Genomic DNA, 14,640 nt, shown 5'->3' on the forward strand with positions numbered 1-14,640 from the left:
TTGCTAAGGAAAAAAATATTAAACATTTAATAATTGAAAATTATTTTAAAATTAAAGCTATAATTGTCTGACATCTTGCACACGTGCGTGATCGCTTCAGTTGTGTTCGACTCTCTGCGACCCTATGGACCATGGCCTGCCAGGCTCCTCTGTCCACGGGATTCTCCAGGCAAGAATGCTGGAGCTTATTCTTTCCTTATTAGGAATTCCTTCTTGTTCCCCACAGCCAGGGGCTTTTTAATTCAGTTTAATGTGTCCTTGGAGATCACCTTTTGTGCACTTGTCCTAAGAAGCTGAGATTATTTATAAAGATGAACAGGATACAAGTTTTATTCTCAAAAAGCTTATATTCATGGGGAAAATCAGGCAAACAGAAGGAAAAAGTCAATAGCATTTGGTTAGTGGAGGTTTAGAAGGATGATGGGCTTCCCCAGTGGCTCGGTGGTAAAGAATCTGCCTGCCAGTGCAGGAGACGTGGGTTCCATCCCTGGGTCGGGAAGATGCCCTGCAGGAGGAAATGGCCACCCACTCCAGTATTCTTGCCTGGAAAATCCCATGGACAGAGGGGCCTGGCGGGCTGTCGTCTGTGGGGTCACAAAAGAGTTGGACATGGCTTAGCAACTACACAGCAGCAGCAGCAGAAGAAGGATGCTGGGGTCTCTGTCCTGTAAGAAGCCTCCTCTGAACTCCCTAGAGAGAACTTAAGTATTGGGTTGGCCAAAAAGTTTTTCCATGAGATGTTATAAACTTTTCAATATTAAGGCTAAGTAGGATTTTGCTAAACAGAAGGACTGAGGAAAAGCAGAGAGAAAGGAGATATGAGGATGTATACATAGGAATCTGCCAGGAGTTTGAAAGTTCTAGAACTTTCTCTTTATAAGAGAGCTGTTTTTTTTTACCTCTCAGATCTGGTGTCTAGTTACCTCCCTTTTGTACTTTGCCCCACTCATTCTACTTTTTTTTTTCTCCCACATTAAATTCTATTTGACCATTATTATCTGTGAGAGAAATAAGCCACATTGGCTGTAAAACCATTCGAACGATACGTAAGAATTTAAGGAAGAAATGAAGAGTAAATTTTATTGTTTATGATCCCACTTCATATTTTAACTATTTCACATCTGTTTTTGGTCTAAAGCACTGTGTTAAGACAGACTTTTAAATTCTGCTCAGCACCTCTGTGGCAAACCACGTGGTTCCCTGCTTTCTCCTGGATGCTTGGCAGTATTGCTCTCACTTTAAATTTCATGAATGGATGGATCTGTGAAACTCTGGTTCCTCAGCATGATGTCACATAAAAGCGAGGCCCACAAATGCCTTTCAGCTACCTGAAGCCACTTTCCTGTTGTTTCATGTCACCTTGTTTTCTGTCTTTCTCCATGTTGGTTGCAGTTTGGAATCACCAGTAGACTCTTCCCCAAAGTACTACTGTGTGGATCTCAGAGATTCTGAGTCAGGGAGTTTGGGTGAGATCCAACCATCTGTAGCTTTCAAAGCCCCAGGTAATTTTACTGTGGATCCAAATGATCTCATTCTATGATTACCCTTGGACTTTGGGATGTTATCAAGGCCTAAACAACAAAAAAGGTGATGTCCCTTCAGCAGGACTAGCGACGATCTAGAAGTCTCTTGCATTTAATGATTTGACATGTAGCTACTGAGATTTCTTGCATGTTAGAAACAGTGTTTGTGGGCTACATGTATGAATAATCTTTCCTGACATGTGCATAGTTCACAGTGCTCTTGGATTTACATGATCTCACTTGTTTTTACAACAATCATACGAAGTAAGCAGGGCAGGTATTTTTTTAATCCTCTCTCCCCTCTTGTTAATTGTTCTTGCCAGTGATAACCCTAAGAAGAAACAATTCAGGTACTTGTCAGCTAGCTCAAGAGCCAGGATTGAACATAAGCCATCCAATATCTAAGTGTATGCTTCTACTTACACTTCTTTATATGGTTCAATAATAGTAAAATAATGCTTCCAGGTCCTGTGCTAAGCAATTTACCAGTGGTTCTCAAGTCTCAACTTTGGCAGCATATTGAATTCACCAGGAGATTTAAAAACTCCTGATGCCAAAGATTATAAATTAATTGGCTGAGGTATAGCCTGGGGAATCAAGATTTTTCAAACCACTGACATATATAGACCTTTTCATTGAATGTTGTGAACAATAATATGAGGTTAGAGCCACCACTTTAAAATTGAGGAAACTGAGGCAGAGAAGAGCTTAACCTACCAGCCCACCATCCACTGGATCCAAAGCAAGGAAAGAACCACTGCCTGCAGTTCTCAGAGTTTCCATATTGTCCTCTTACAAATTTAAGGTCTTTTACTTCAGATCTTGCAGCATAAACAGCTGAGTTAGAAAAGTTTACCTACAGAAGTGAAGCAAAAGAACCAAATTTAGAGTATTCTGAAGGTTCAAGCATCTGGGATAGCCTTAGTCAGCAGCAGTGTATGTATTTATTTTGGCATTTGTTGTTGTGTAACTTTATTCATCAGGCTCAGTGTATCCCATTAGTTCAGTTCAGTTGCTCAGTTGCTTCCCTGTCCATCACCAACTCCCGGAGCTTGCTCAAACTCACATCCATTGAGTCGGTGATACCATCCAACCATCTCATCCTCTGTCATCCCCTTCTCCTCCTGCCTTCAATCTTTCTCAACATCAGGGGTTTTTTTCAGTGAGTCAGTTCTTCGCATCCGGTGGCCAAAGTACTGGAGTTTCAGCTTCAGCATCAGTCCTTCCATTGAATATTCAGAACTGATTTCCTTTAGGATGGACTGGTTGGATCTCCTTGTTGTCCAGGGGAATGCACTATGGTGCATCCCACAGTGATCCTCTAGCCCAGCGGTCCTCAGGTTTAGGCATCAGAGTCACATTGAGGGTTTGTTAAAACACGGATTTTTCAGGTCCAGTATCCCTTAGTAGGTCCAGGCCAGGGCCTGAGAGTCTGCATTTCTAGCTGGCTTGCAGTTGATGTGGATTCTGCTAGTCTGGGATCTGCACTTTGAGAACCACTGCACTAGCCCAGTCCCATTATTCATGGAAACCCAAGGAGATGAAAGACCTAAGTCACAGATTACAGAAAAGAACACTTGTTCCTTAGTTGCTCCTCGGTGTTCTTTCTACCCCGTCTCACTCCTCTGGGCAAAATGCAGGAGCATCAGAGGTTTTCTTTTCTACTCTTAACCCTAAAATCCAGCTTGATTTTAACTTGAGGGGATAAATATTTGCATTAATATTTAACGCTTTAGAAGCATCTGATTTGGGGTATAGTGTATTGCCTAGAAAGGTTATTCATTATACACACCAGGAACTGCCCCTTCAGAATCTTCTTCCTGTTGTCTTTCTCAAGAGGAGGTAAGTACCATGATGCACAGAATCAAGCTCTTGGGTAAATCATTCACTTAACTGAAACCACTCAGGTCACCTAAGGATGGAGATTTATTTGTCATTATGATTTTGAGGATGGAAAACTTGTAAACAGTTGTTCTAGAGGCTCTCTCATGGATGACAAGGGTGAGGAGGAGGCACCACTGTACAACCTTGTCAAGAAAAAAAGGAATACTGAAAAATACGGTCAACTTTTCCTTCTAATTCATTGAGTGGGGTAAGGGGGATGGGATTCTGTAATAACAATCCTCCTTTCCTCATAAGTCAAAATACAGTCTCATTTAGTGAGTAGTTCATTGTGGAAGAATAAATATATTAGCCCCATTAAAATAGTGACAGGGTTTCTTCAGAGAAACATTGAAACTCATTTACCAAAAAAATCAATCAGCATGAATGTGACAGTTTTTGCCCAAATCAGCTGTCCCTTGGGATAATATTTATGAAGAGCCTAAAACGTCCAGATTACAAGGCAGAGCCCAGATGATTAAAAGAAGAGAGTTACTAAATGGAAAGCACAGAGACATAGGACAATCTAGCTTGATACAAGCCAGTTAGACCCCTGAGTGCAAAGCATTGTGGGACACAGAGGAGACAGCCATTGACTCTGCCTGGGGACCCCTGAAGGATGCGTGGAGAGGAAGAGGCATCTCAGGTAGCCTCAGAAGGCTGGAATGGTGCTCTGTCTATCCTGTGGATTAAACTTTGTTCAGTGCTGTAGCTGACCAAATGAGAGCCAGAATTATCAGCAAGGAACACTTTCTTTGCAATACTACAGAGTTTATTTGTGAATGTGTAACTTTCTCTCCCCAGTAAGAGTACATGAATTCAGTCTGGTAAAAAATAAACAGAATGTTTACATTCACATTCTGTACATCTCAAAATATCTATTGGGATTGAATAATTGAATAGGACTAACTGCTCAATCGATGGAATGAGGCCAATGGTGGGGCCAAATTGGAAAGCTCTAACCACAGAAAGAGCCCATTAAAGCTAATATTGTCTCATCTAATCATCTTTGCTAATAGAGAAAACAAAATGTGGCCATGTTTCCTTCTAAGATCTTCTTAGCAATAATAATCGCAGATCCAAGAGCACCCAGCATTATGCAGTGCCTTCTGGAAAGATTTGAGAGATGAAATAAAGTAACTCAGAAAACTATGCTGATGCTGATAAGGCTGTTACATTATATAGGTTGATCACAGTTCTTTTTTTACTAATGAGGAAATCTTGGAAACATTCCAGGCAAATAAGATGATTTTTAAATTTCATTTAAATCTTTACAAATTGCGGTTGCTTCATTTTTAATGAGGGACAGTTTTGCTCCTTCTTAGGTCTCTGTTTCCCGGTTTAGACCTTCTAGAGTTAAGACTGGAGCTGCATTACCGTGAAACGTGGGGAAGAGAAACTAATCAATGGAGAGCTAGACCAAAGCTTTCTGAGTGAAATCAGAGAGACGGGAAAAGAGACTTCAGGTTTCCCTTTTGTACTTTAAATTCTCATTAGTGTTGTATGTGTTCATCCCAGGAAACTTACACAGGGCCTGATATAGATCAGGAATCCCAAAGGTGTGTTTCCTCAATAAGAAAAGAAGAATAAGGTGTATCATTGGTAGGAGCAAGTTTATTCTACTTTCCTGAAACAAAACTGTTGGTGGGTAAAAATGCATGCTAGTGAATGCTTTTCTGTATTTCTTGTGTGTCTTCTTTAAGAGGATGAAACAAGATTTATGAGACATAGCATGAAATTAGGAGCACAAGAGACGTAGAAATTTAAAAAAAAAAAAAACAAGAAATTCAGGTCCTCATAACTGCAGCCTAACAACCAAATGTCTTTAGGCCATCAAATAAATTCTTCAGACATCAGTTTTGTCATCTGTAAAATGAGGATAATAAAAATAGAGTTTCTCCCTGCTTCACAGAGTTGCTGCGAGGACTGTGTGTGAAACAGCTTTTGTTAATATTAAACTATAGCAAAAATATTAGATATCCCTCCTATTATAATCAGAAATTTTTCCTAAACAGCTTAACTTTTCTACCTGGCTATGTTTTAAAACTATAAAGATTGAAAAACCTTCCTTTGTTAAATGTTTCTCCTTTGTTTGGAGTTCCAATTTATCAAAGGGTGAGTTAATCTGTTTCTTTTCTCACTAATGAAAATTATCTTTGATTTGTTTAGTTTTCTAATTCAAGTAGTAACTGAACTCCAGGAAAAAAAAAAGAAAAAATGGGGTCTTTAATTATGTTACTTGCTTTTCTGCAACACAAAGTTTGATTGGATAAAGCTTGTGGTACAAAGAGCTGTGCATTTGGGGACAAACTGCAGGTGAGATATGAGCCCCCAGGCTTAATGTATTGTCCTCATGTCCCCATCTCTGTCACCATTCCTGTTATTATAATCTGCTAGGAGATGGGGAGGGAATTCTTTGCCTCACTCTCTTTTGCATCGTGAGTGTGGTTTTCTAGAAAACACTTTCTGGCTCTCCTTGATAGGATGCAAAGTTGTATGTCCTCATCTCTGTCTTCCTCTTGGAGTGAAACCACCAAACAACACACAGACCTAAAGGCAAGATCCTGTCTTATAAGAAGAGAAACCCACCACCTTTCTGAAAACATTCAGTGCTCTGTGCTGCTCTGGCATTAAGACTGCGTAGAAATAGATGTGTGCCATTCGTAGGATCTTGTCAACATTTGACTACCGAAACACTAGAATCCTAAAAGGAAACCCTAAAATCCTTAATATCATTATATATATAAATATATATATATATATATATTTTATACATATATAGAGAGTACCAGAGACAGTTTTGAATGCTTTTATTTAAAAAGTAGTCATTTTCAGGACATACTTGGGATATCATGATTTTCTAAAAGCATTTCTGTCAGGTTAAATAAGAGAATGTTTTCATGTTACCCTGATAGGGGTCATAGTTTTAGGTACTAATATGGCGGCTTTGTTTGCTTGCTTTTGTTTTGATAATAAATATTGTCTTTCTATATCTGATATTTGTTGTTGTTGTTTTAGTCACTCAGTTGTTCCCGACTCTTTGTGACCCCAGGGACTGTAGTCTGCCAGACTCCTCTATCCCTGGGATGTCCCAGGCAAGGATACTGAATGCGTTTCCATTTCCTTCTCCAGTCTTGATATTTAGTCAATATGAATATTTGGAAAAGAGAAAGATGAGAAAGAAAGTGATCATTCCATGTTGCCTGTGCTTACCTTTCCAAAGGATAAGTGGTGAGGAAAGCTGGAATATCTTGAATGAGCAGACCTAGACCTCTAATCCTTTCTTTCTTTTTGTCTTTTTCTACCTCCCTTTTCTCCATTTACTTTTTAAAAATCACTTTAATCTTTTTAAATTTACTTACATTACTCTAATAACCCAACTGAACTAAGATACCCAAGAAGTACAGAAAAGCATTTTTGCCCACCAGTCTTTCCATTTGCCAACCTCCCTTAAACTGAGTAATAATAAACAGAGTAATAACACTTGTCATCGGTTTATTCATTCACTCATCCAAAATATATTCATTGTGTTCCTGTAATATCAACAGAAATATTTACTGGATTCCATTACTGGACACCTAATTACTTGGGGAGAAGAAAGAGAATTTCTCTCTACTAATTCATCCCCGCTTCTTTTTTTAATATGTGGCTCTTTTTGACTTTCTAAGCTTTTGGAGGAAGTGGAGGACAGTTTGGACATCCACTTGGGTATTTATCTCTTGGGATTAGATGTCCCTTGACTCTTACTTGGGACCGTTGTCCTTAGAGGGCTCAGGTTCTCAGCCAGAGTTCTTTGAACTACTAATATAGTCAATAATTGTGAGAGTGACATTAATAGCTTGTTACCATGGCTTCCTAGGTGGTGCTAGTGGTAAAGAACCTGTCTGCCAATTCAAAAGACCTAAGAGACATGGGTTCAATCCCTGGGTCAGGAAGATCCCCTGGAGAAGGAAATGGCAATCCACTCCAGTATTCTGGCTTGGAGAAGCCCCAAAGACAGAGGAGCCTGGCGGGCTACAGTCCATGGGTTCTCAAAGAGAGGGACATGACTGAAGCGATCAAGCATGCATGCATGTAAGCACTAGAAATGAGAGAAAATATAATTTTTTAATTGGAGTGTAATCGCTTTACAGTGTCGTTAGTTTCTGCTGTACAGGTGAACCAGCTATATGCATACCTATACCCCCTCCCTCGGGGGCCTCCCTCCCAGCACCGGCATCCCACTCCTCTAGGTCAACAGAGCACCGAGCTGCGTTCTCCGTGCCACACAGCAGCTTTCCTCTGGCTGTTTTACACATGGTGGTGTGTGCGCTGTTAGTGCTGCTCTCTCCGTTCGACCCGCTCTCCCCTTCCCCTCCTGCGCCCGCAGGTCCTTTCTCTACATCTGCGTCTCAATTCTGCCCTGGAAATAGGTTCAGCTGCACTTCACTCTGTGATCGACTCTAAGTCCGTTCGCATCTCTGCAAATAGAGCTTTTCTACTGCCTGGGTAAGCAACCTGAGTTAAGGCTCTTACCTCTCTGGAGCCTTATTTTCCTCACCTGTCAGGTAACCAGGTTGAACTCAAAATCCCCATGGTGTCCCTCGGCCTGTAATTCCTCGTGGCCTAGCCCTTCTGTTCCGCCATAGATTAGCGGCCATTCAATGTAACAAGAGCAGCGCCTTGTGAAGAAATTGAGTTCTTGGGGTATCTGATCAAAAGCACTCCAGGGTAAATGAGCATGTGCTTGGGATAGTAATAAAATCAACAGCATTATTGACGGACCTGCCAGGGTGAAGAGATGTGGAAGAAGTGTCTTAAAGGAAGAAAAAAGGAGTAGGAGTAATTTCTCTCTCCCTTTCTTGCTGGTAAACAGTGTACAATTGAACGCTCTGGAGGTTCAGCAGAATCACTAACTTTCCGAGTCTGTTTTCCTCATAACCTTAATTTTTCCCATTCATTACATCAAAACTATATATATATATACATATATATATGGCAATATTAGAGCAAGCAGTTCATATCAGTTCATATCATCTTATGGTAAAAGTTATTGATAGTTTCACTGGGGGAATATTTGCACTTCATTTGCCTTTCTATAAATACCTTGAACCAGTCAAAGACGAAAGCCAAATGAATTGTCAGTGTCATCCTCTTCTATCTCATGTTTAGTGAGATTTAAAAATAATACGGTTAACATTTATGGAGGGTTCACTGTGTGAAGGATGACTGTAAAACGTCTGATCTATACTGAGGCACTTTTGAGAGTGTAAGCAGTGAGTACTATAAATGTTTAAGCCAGGAAGGAAAATTGGCACAACCAGAATGTCCTTGGCCCACGGGACCATATGGTTCCCCCAACTAGGACCAGATACTCCGCTAAATCAGTTTAACTCGTGTAATCCCCATAATAATTTTTACATGGTTGCTATTATTGTTCTTCCCATTTGGTAACTGAAGAAACTGAGATTTATGTGGGTGATGTGACTCTAGGTCCAAAGCCTCAGCCCTGCTAGTTGCAATCTGAACCTGAGGCGTGACCCCAGAGTAGGTTGTTACCACCTAGCTAGGGGCTTTCCACAGTCATCTGACGTCTGCCAGGCGTGACACACACACACATCCCTGATTGTTTCGCCGTGGTAGGGGGAAACAGGTTTTTATGAAATATGTTCATTTGTGAGAAGGAACTTCTAAGTGTGTCAGAGAGTTCTAAGATCCAAAAACAGCATGATCACCTCTTCAGGCCTGTTTATATGACACGAGATGCTGAGTATCTCACTTTTTTAAAAAAACTGCTGTTCCTTGGAAAATGTGGACAAAAAAGTTCACGGAAGCTGTAGGAGAAGAGAACTTTCAATGTTGTTCGTATACATCAGGAAAAAACAATGCTTTTATTCATGTGTCATTAATCGATCCATTTTTTTAACTTCAAATATACTGTGTGTTGAATGGAATGAGTAAGATGGATAAATCGATCATTTTACTGGTATCAAAGCAAGTATTGCTCCCTCTGAAATCTGTCATATTTGTTTTACATCTGTTCCTGTTCTCTCTCCATTCCCACCCCCTGCCCTCCTCACAGAGTGAAGCTACACTTTATTTTGGACAACACTATCACACACATGATTGAGTCAACAATTTATGGCTTTTAAAAATAGGGATTTTTGTCCTCTCTTAGGTTTATTGTTTATCATAATCATCTTTCAAGTGAAAAGGCTAATTTACTCTTTCTATAGGAATATTTTAAGCTTGATTATCATAATATTACAGCTGCCTGAAAAGGTCTAAAACGGGACATTGACCTTGAATGTTTTCTGCATTTAGCTCATGGTGCTTAACATTCAGGAAAGAATATAACTGCAACTCATTTATTAACATGTAATCTCAAAATGTTAACTATTGCTCTGGAAATACATGCCATGCAGATTATAGAAAGCTTGTAGAATATGAGAAAATGCACTTGGTATTTTATGGGGGTTAAGTATGTCAGAAATACAACACAACTAGAGCCAGTTTTCCCATTGGAGCTACTGTAGTTTATAATTTAATTTTTACTGACATTTCACCATGTATATGATTAGCTTGACAAAATGAAAGTGAAGTAATCCTGAATTAATTAAACAGAAACCGAATTGCCTCTGTTAGTTTCTCTGTCTTCCTTTGATTCTTTATTTTTTTCTCCCCACTTTCACAAACACACTGGGAAAAGAGTTTTGTGAATTCTGGAAGTGAGGTAATCACTCCCCAGAGAATGGGCTTTGTTTTACATGGACTTGGTAATTCGGGAATGGGATGGATATATAGGACAAGAGGTTTGTCAAAAGGAAAGGTTTTTATTAGTGCCTCTGTGGAAGCGATCACTTTCAGTAGAAATGATTGCTTCTTGCCAATCGAGACAATAATTTAAATATCAAAGCCTGTGCCCTAGAAATGAAAAGCAACAGAAAATGAGGTTTGATGAATGGATAGAGGTTTGGTGGTGATATAAAGTAGTCACACTGACTTCGAAAGGAGTCTTCATGTTCTCACTGGGAAGGTGTCTTCTTAAGCAGAGTTATAGCATGAAAGAAATCTCAAAGCACAAATGAAGAAGCAAGAGACACACAGCTCATGAGGTGGCAGAGGGGACCCTGGGGCCCAGGCCTCTGCTTGTCCTTCAGGCTGCTTTTTCCAGGGATGCTCCTTGTGGATTTTCTTTTGGAGTTAAAGATGGTCGTTTGAAAAAGTCTCAGAAAGATGGTAGTTTGTAAAAGTCTCAGTTTGCTTTTTGTAGTATATTATACTACACACAATATATCACAGACAGCAGGGAAGATGGTTCCAAAAGTTAAACAGATTTTCAAAGGTTTTATGATCTTGAGAAAGATCTGCAAAAGTAGATTGCAGGGCAATTTGAAAATCTAAATTTGCAATGCCTTGTTTAGTTTGAAATATTTAACAAATGGCAAACGCGCAATATAGAATCAAGATTTGCTGCAGAAAGAGTGTGGCAGCTATAAACATTTTCATACAGATGAGTCCTGTTAATTTTCAGAAAAGGAAGGTGGGGATGAAAAATAGCTATTAGCATGCAGTGATAGCAGGACTAAGCATTCTCCACACCTTCTAACATCATAAGAATTCACGGTTTCAGAAAATGATTCCGACTCAATACAGTAAAATGTCTGTTATAGACAACAGGAATCTACCTTTTGTTTCCGCTGAGTTTTGTTTGTTGCTGTTTCATTCTTTCAAGCAGAAATGAAGGGTATTTTCTGCTTAGCATCTGTGCTTTCGTTGGGGCCTAAGAATGAAGTTGTTTGGATATGAAACTGCATTGTTTAAAGAAGAGACTGAAACTGCGTGTGGATCCAGGGTCTGATGCCTAATAGACTGATGTTAACTAATTTGTTAATATTCTTTGCGAAACACTCATAGGGGTCCTTTTGTCTGGTTCCATTTATCCTGCTTTGCGTAGACTCCTTGTGGTAAGATTGTGAAGTGTATAGACTGGTGAGCAAATATATTTATTTATTCTGGGCTGGTGATCTGTCCATTTGTTTCATTTACCCCAAATCCTTTGTAGTTGAGATTCTTTAAAGCTTATGCTCAGTACTGCATATGGTATGTTTATTTCCTGTAATTATCCTCTTTCCTCCTTCAAGGTGAAAAAAAAAGTCTGTGACTAGGGAAGATTCTAGAGATGACTAAGCTGTGTGTTTATAAAACATTCTGGAAGCTGTCTCGCAAGTTTAGTGCAGTAGATATTATTTTAAATTTTAAATTAGTTAAGCTAGATTCAAGACAGTAGGTGTAATCTTAGGTCTTTGACTTGTAGAGGTGACACGCTGATCCCTAGGGAAAATAAACCAGCTTTGCAAACTGGTTCAGAAAGCAGCTAGTTCAATGGACACTGCACCTTGCACAGATGAAATATAGCTAGTGAGCAATCTGTGGGGATCACGCGGTGCATGTTTGGACGAGGACCTCTGTGAGCACAGAAAAAAGACTTACATATGAATATGAGTCTAAATATGTTTAAAAACAGACACCAGCAAAATCAAATGGTTCAGAATGGGTCAAATAAGTACCCTAGAAAAAATAAAGACATTCTAGGAAATAAAAGATAACTCTCAGGAAACATGGTGACTTAATGTCCATCGGTAAATTACTGACTACAAATCTTGTCTTTAAAAAGCCATTTCAAAGGAGTAATAAACAGGTTCTGTCACAGTATGATAATGCAAAGAAACTGAATAGAATACAGTATTCTGCACAGGTGCAAGAGCTGAATGTGCTGAGTACATTAAGATCCACTGAATACGTTAAGTGATTTTTATTTTTTTAAATGTCCCGGGACAAAATAAGAAGGGAAATTTTATTTGCTGTATCTCTTCTTTTAAAAATGTATACAACTGGATTAATTACTCTGAGAATTTTAATTTATTCACAGATTAAGATAGGAATCCTTGAATCAGATATTTTTTTCCTGTCTTTCTAAAGCAATATTAGTTTCCATATTTCTTTTATTGTATTTTTTAAAATCATGTTTCTTTTTCAAATGCCTTATTTATTTTTTAAATTATAAAATGATTACATGTCTCATTTTCAATTGAACAGACAAATCTCTTTTTTCTTTTTCCTCGGGTGTCTGCAGATTTCCTACATCTCAAAGCTCTTTTAATTCACTGCTCACCACCAAATTTACATCTTAATTGCAGAGTTCACATTTAACAATATAGACAGCATAATGCTACTGGTAATTAAGCTTTTACTACCTGCTTTTCTACAGTATTCTTAGGCATAGCTTTTGCTATGGGAGTTCTCCACTAGAAACTTGTATGCATTTAGACCACAAACAAAAGGCATCAGGCCCATATCTTTAGATATGGCTAAATACATGGCAAGGAAATTGCTTTCTTCTGTGGGGGAAACCAAATCATGTCTGTCATTTTTATATTCTGAATGTTAATGTGGCTGTTCTATTTTAAAGGCCTAGAAAAATTTGAGAGGGTGGAAGAAAGAGTTGAATTCTGATCTAGTGAATTGAACACAGACTGGATATATGAACTAATTTATTTTGATCTCAAAGATTAGACTATTTATATCATGTCAGACTTAATAGGAAAAGGGTTGGTAAGCAGTAGAGCTGAATCAAAATTTCGGGTCATAAGGTAGCAGTTATCTCTTTGCCATAAATAGCTGGTAGCTATTCCCATGTACATTTGCTAGTATAAAAAGAACCCGTATTTAAAAATAGGACTTAAGCAAACTCTTTGTTATATGGAAACTAAAATCAGGCTTATACACCATTAGAGAAAAAACACCCTTCTCTTCTTATATTCTGTCTTTAAAAAGCACTTCTGTTTGAAACTCCTGCTTATAATGACCAAACTGTGTGATGATTTATGAAATGTTTCTGAGTTGATTTTTTAAAGCATTCAGGGTGTGTTATGTATAACTGACAAATAGTAAACTACATTTTATTTGAAAGCTGATGTTCGGGGTAAAAATCATATGTATTTGTATATGTTTCCCAGTTTGGAAGCTTGTATTGAAATAAATGTATGACTAAGAACACTTTTAGTGCGCTGGTTAGCACTGCTTTCCCTACAGGAGAAAAAAAAAAAAATGCAGTCTTTATTTTGTCAAAATGCACTGAGACGTTTTCAATGCACTAGCTACCCAGCTGCCCTGTCTCCCACTCCTGAAACTGGAGGAGCCAATTTGTCCCGCAGTTGTTTATCTTTGTTTTGAAAAGCTATGCATTGTATATCTATAGGTAGAAAGAGGGGGAGCAGGTAAAGAAATATTTACACATATAATTTACATAGGCATTTTCGAAAATTGCATTGAGGCACTCTCCTCTTCTGTAGTGATGTAAAACTGCAATCCACCTCAGAGGACGATTCCCACTTCGCATATCCGAACAATTTAGAAGTCATATCTTGGATTTTTTTTTTTTTTTTAATACCCAGTCTAGATCAGAGAAACAGACGACAACACGATGACGGATCAATGAGAAAGTACAGCACTCAGTAAGCAGGAGCCCCCTCCCCGGTGGAATCAAACACAGACAACGCCAGGACAAACTTCATTCTCTACCTTCCGCAGAATCCTTTCCCAAATTAACTGAGAGTCTGCGTGAGTTCTTCTGGGCAAGGCAAAAAGAGATCTTGGGTGAGAAACCCAAGACAGATCCCTCCGGGGCTTGGAGGGTTAAATTAGTTAGGTTTCTTTTCTAGCTTCCCACGGGAGGAGAGAAAAGAGAAAAAGAAAAGAGCAAGCAAGCACGGGCCTAGCGCAGTATCTACTGGGAGCGTCCGGATCTCTGGTCCCCGCTCCCTTTTCTCTCGCGCTCAGTTTCTAGCCGGGTCGCGTCTCTGCACCCTTCGTACCTGCCTGGTTCCGCGGCTCCTCGCAGCCTCCCGTCGCCTCCCTCCTGATTGGGCAGCCGCCCCCCAATCGGCTGCGCGCCTGGGCCGGTGGGACTGCATATGTTAAGCTCTACTTCATATTAATAAGCTCCAATCGGGGCTTTAAGTCCTTGATTAGGAGAGAGTGAGAGCTCTGGTCCCAACTGGCTGTGCCTGTAGGCTTGTCACTAGGAGAACATTTGTGTTAATTGCACTGTGCTCTGTCAAGGAAACTTTGATTTATAGCGGGGGTACACAAATAATGGTTGCCGGTCGCACATGGATTCGGTAGAACTTTGCCTTCCTGAATCTTTTTCCCTGCACTACGAGGAAGAGTAGGTACCTTTTTCTTTGCTTTTTAA

General features: G+C 39.4%; 1 protein-coding gene across 5 annotated transcripts in view; it reads left to right on the plus strand.

The window, feature by feature from the left end:
• Positions 1-14,640, plus strand: part of ESRRG (estrogen-related receptor gamma) — a 694,862-nt gene that overhangs the window by 436,730 nt on the left and 243,492 nt on the right. Inside the window, exon 1 of one of the 5 annotated variants that reach the window (XM_010853287.1) lies at positions 14,414-14,613. The exons of the other annotated variants lie outside the window; for them this stretch is intronic. Within the exon in view, the coding sequence (XP_010851589.1) occupies positions 14,558-14,613 (56 nt within the window). The 5' untranslated portion in view covers positions 14,414-14,557. Of the gene's footprint in view, positions 1-14,413; positions 14,614-14,640 lie in introns of those variants that run through there. 5 annotated transcript variants of the gene reach the window in all.

Source organism: Bison bison, unplaced genomic scaffold (assembly GCF_000754665.1).
Source record: "Bison bison bison isolate TAMUID 2011002044 unplaced genomic scaffold, Bison_UMD1.0 scf7180017864325, whole genome shotgun sequence".
NCBI classification, from domain to species: domain Eukaryota; kingdom Metazoa; phylum Chordata; class Mammalia; order Artiodactyla; family Bovidae; genus Bison; species Bison bison.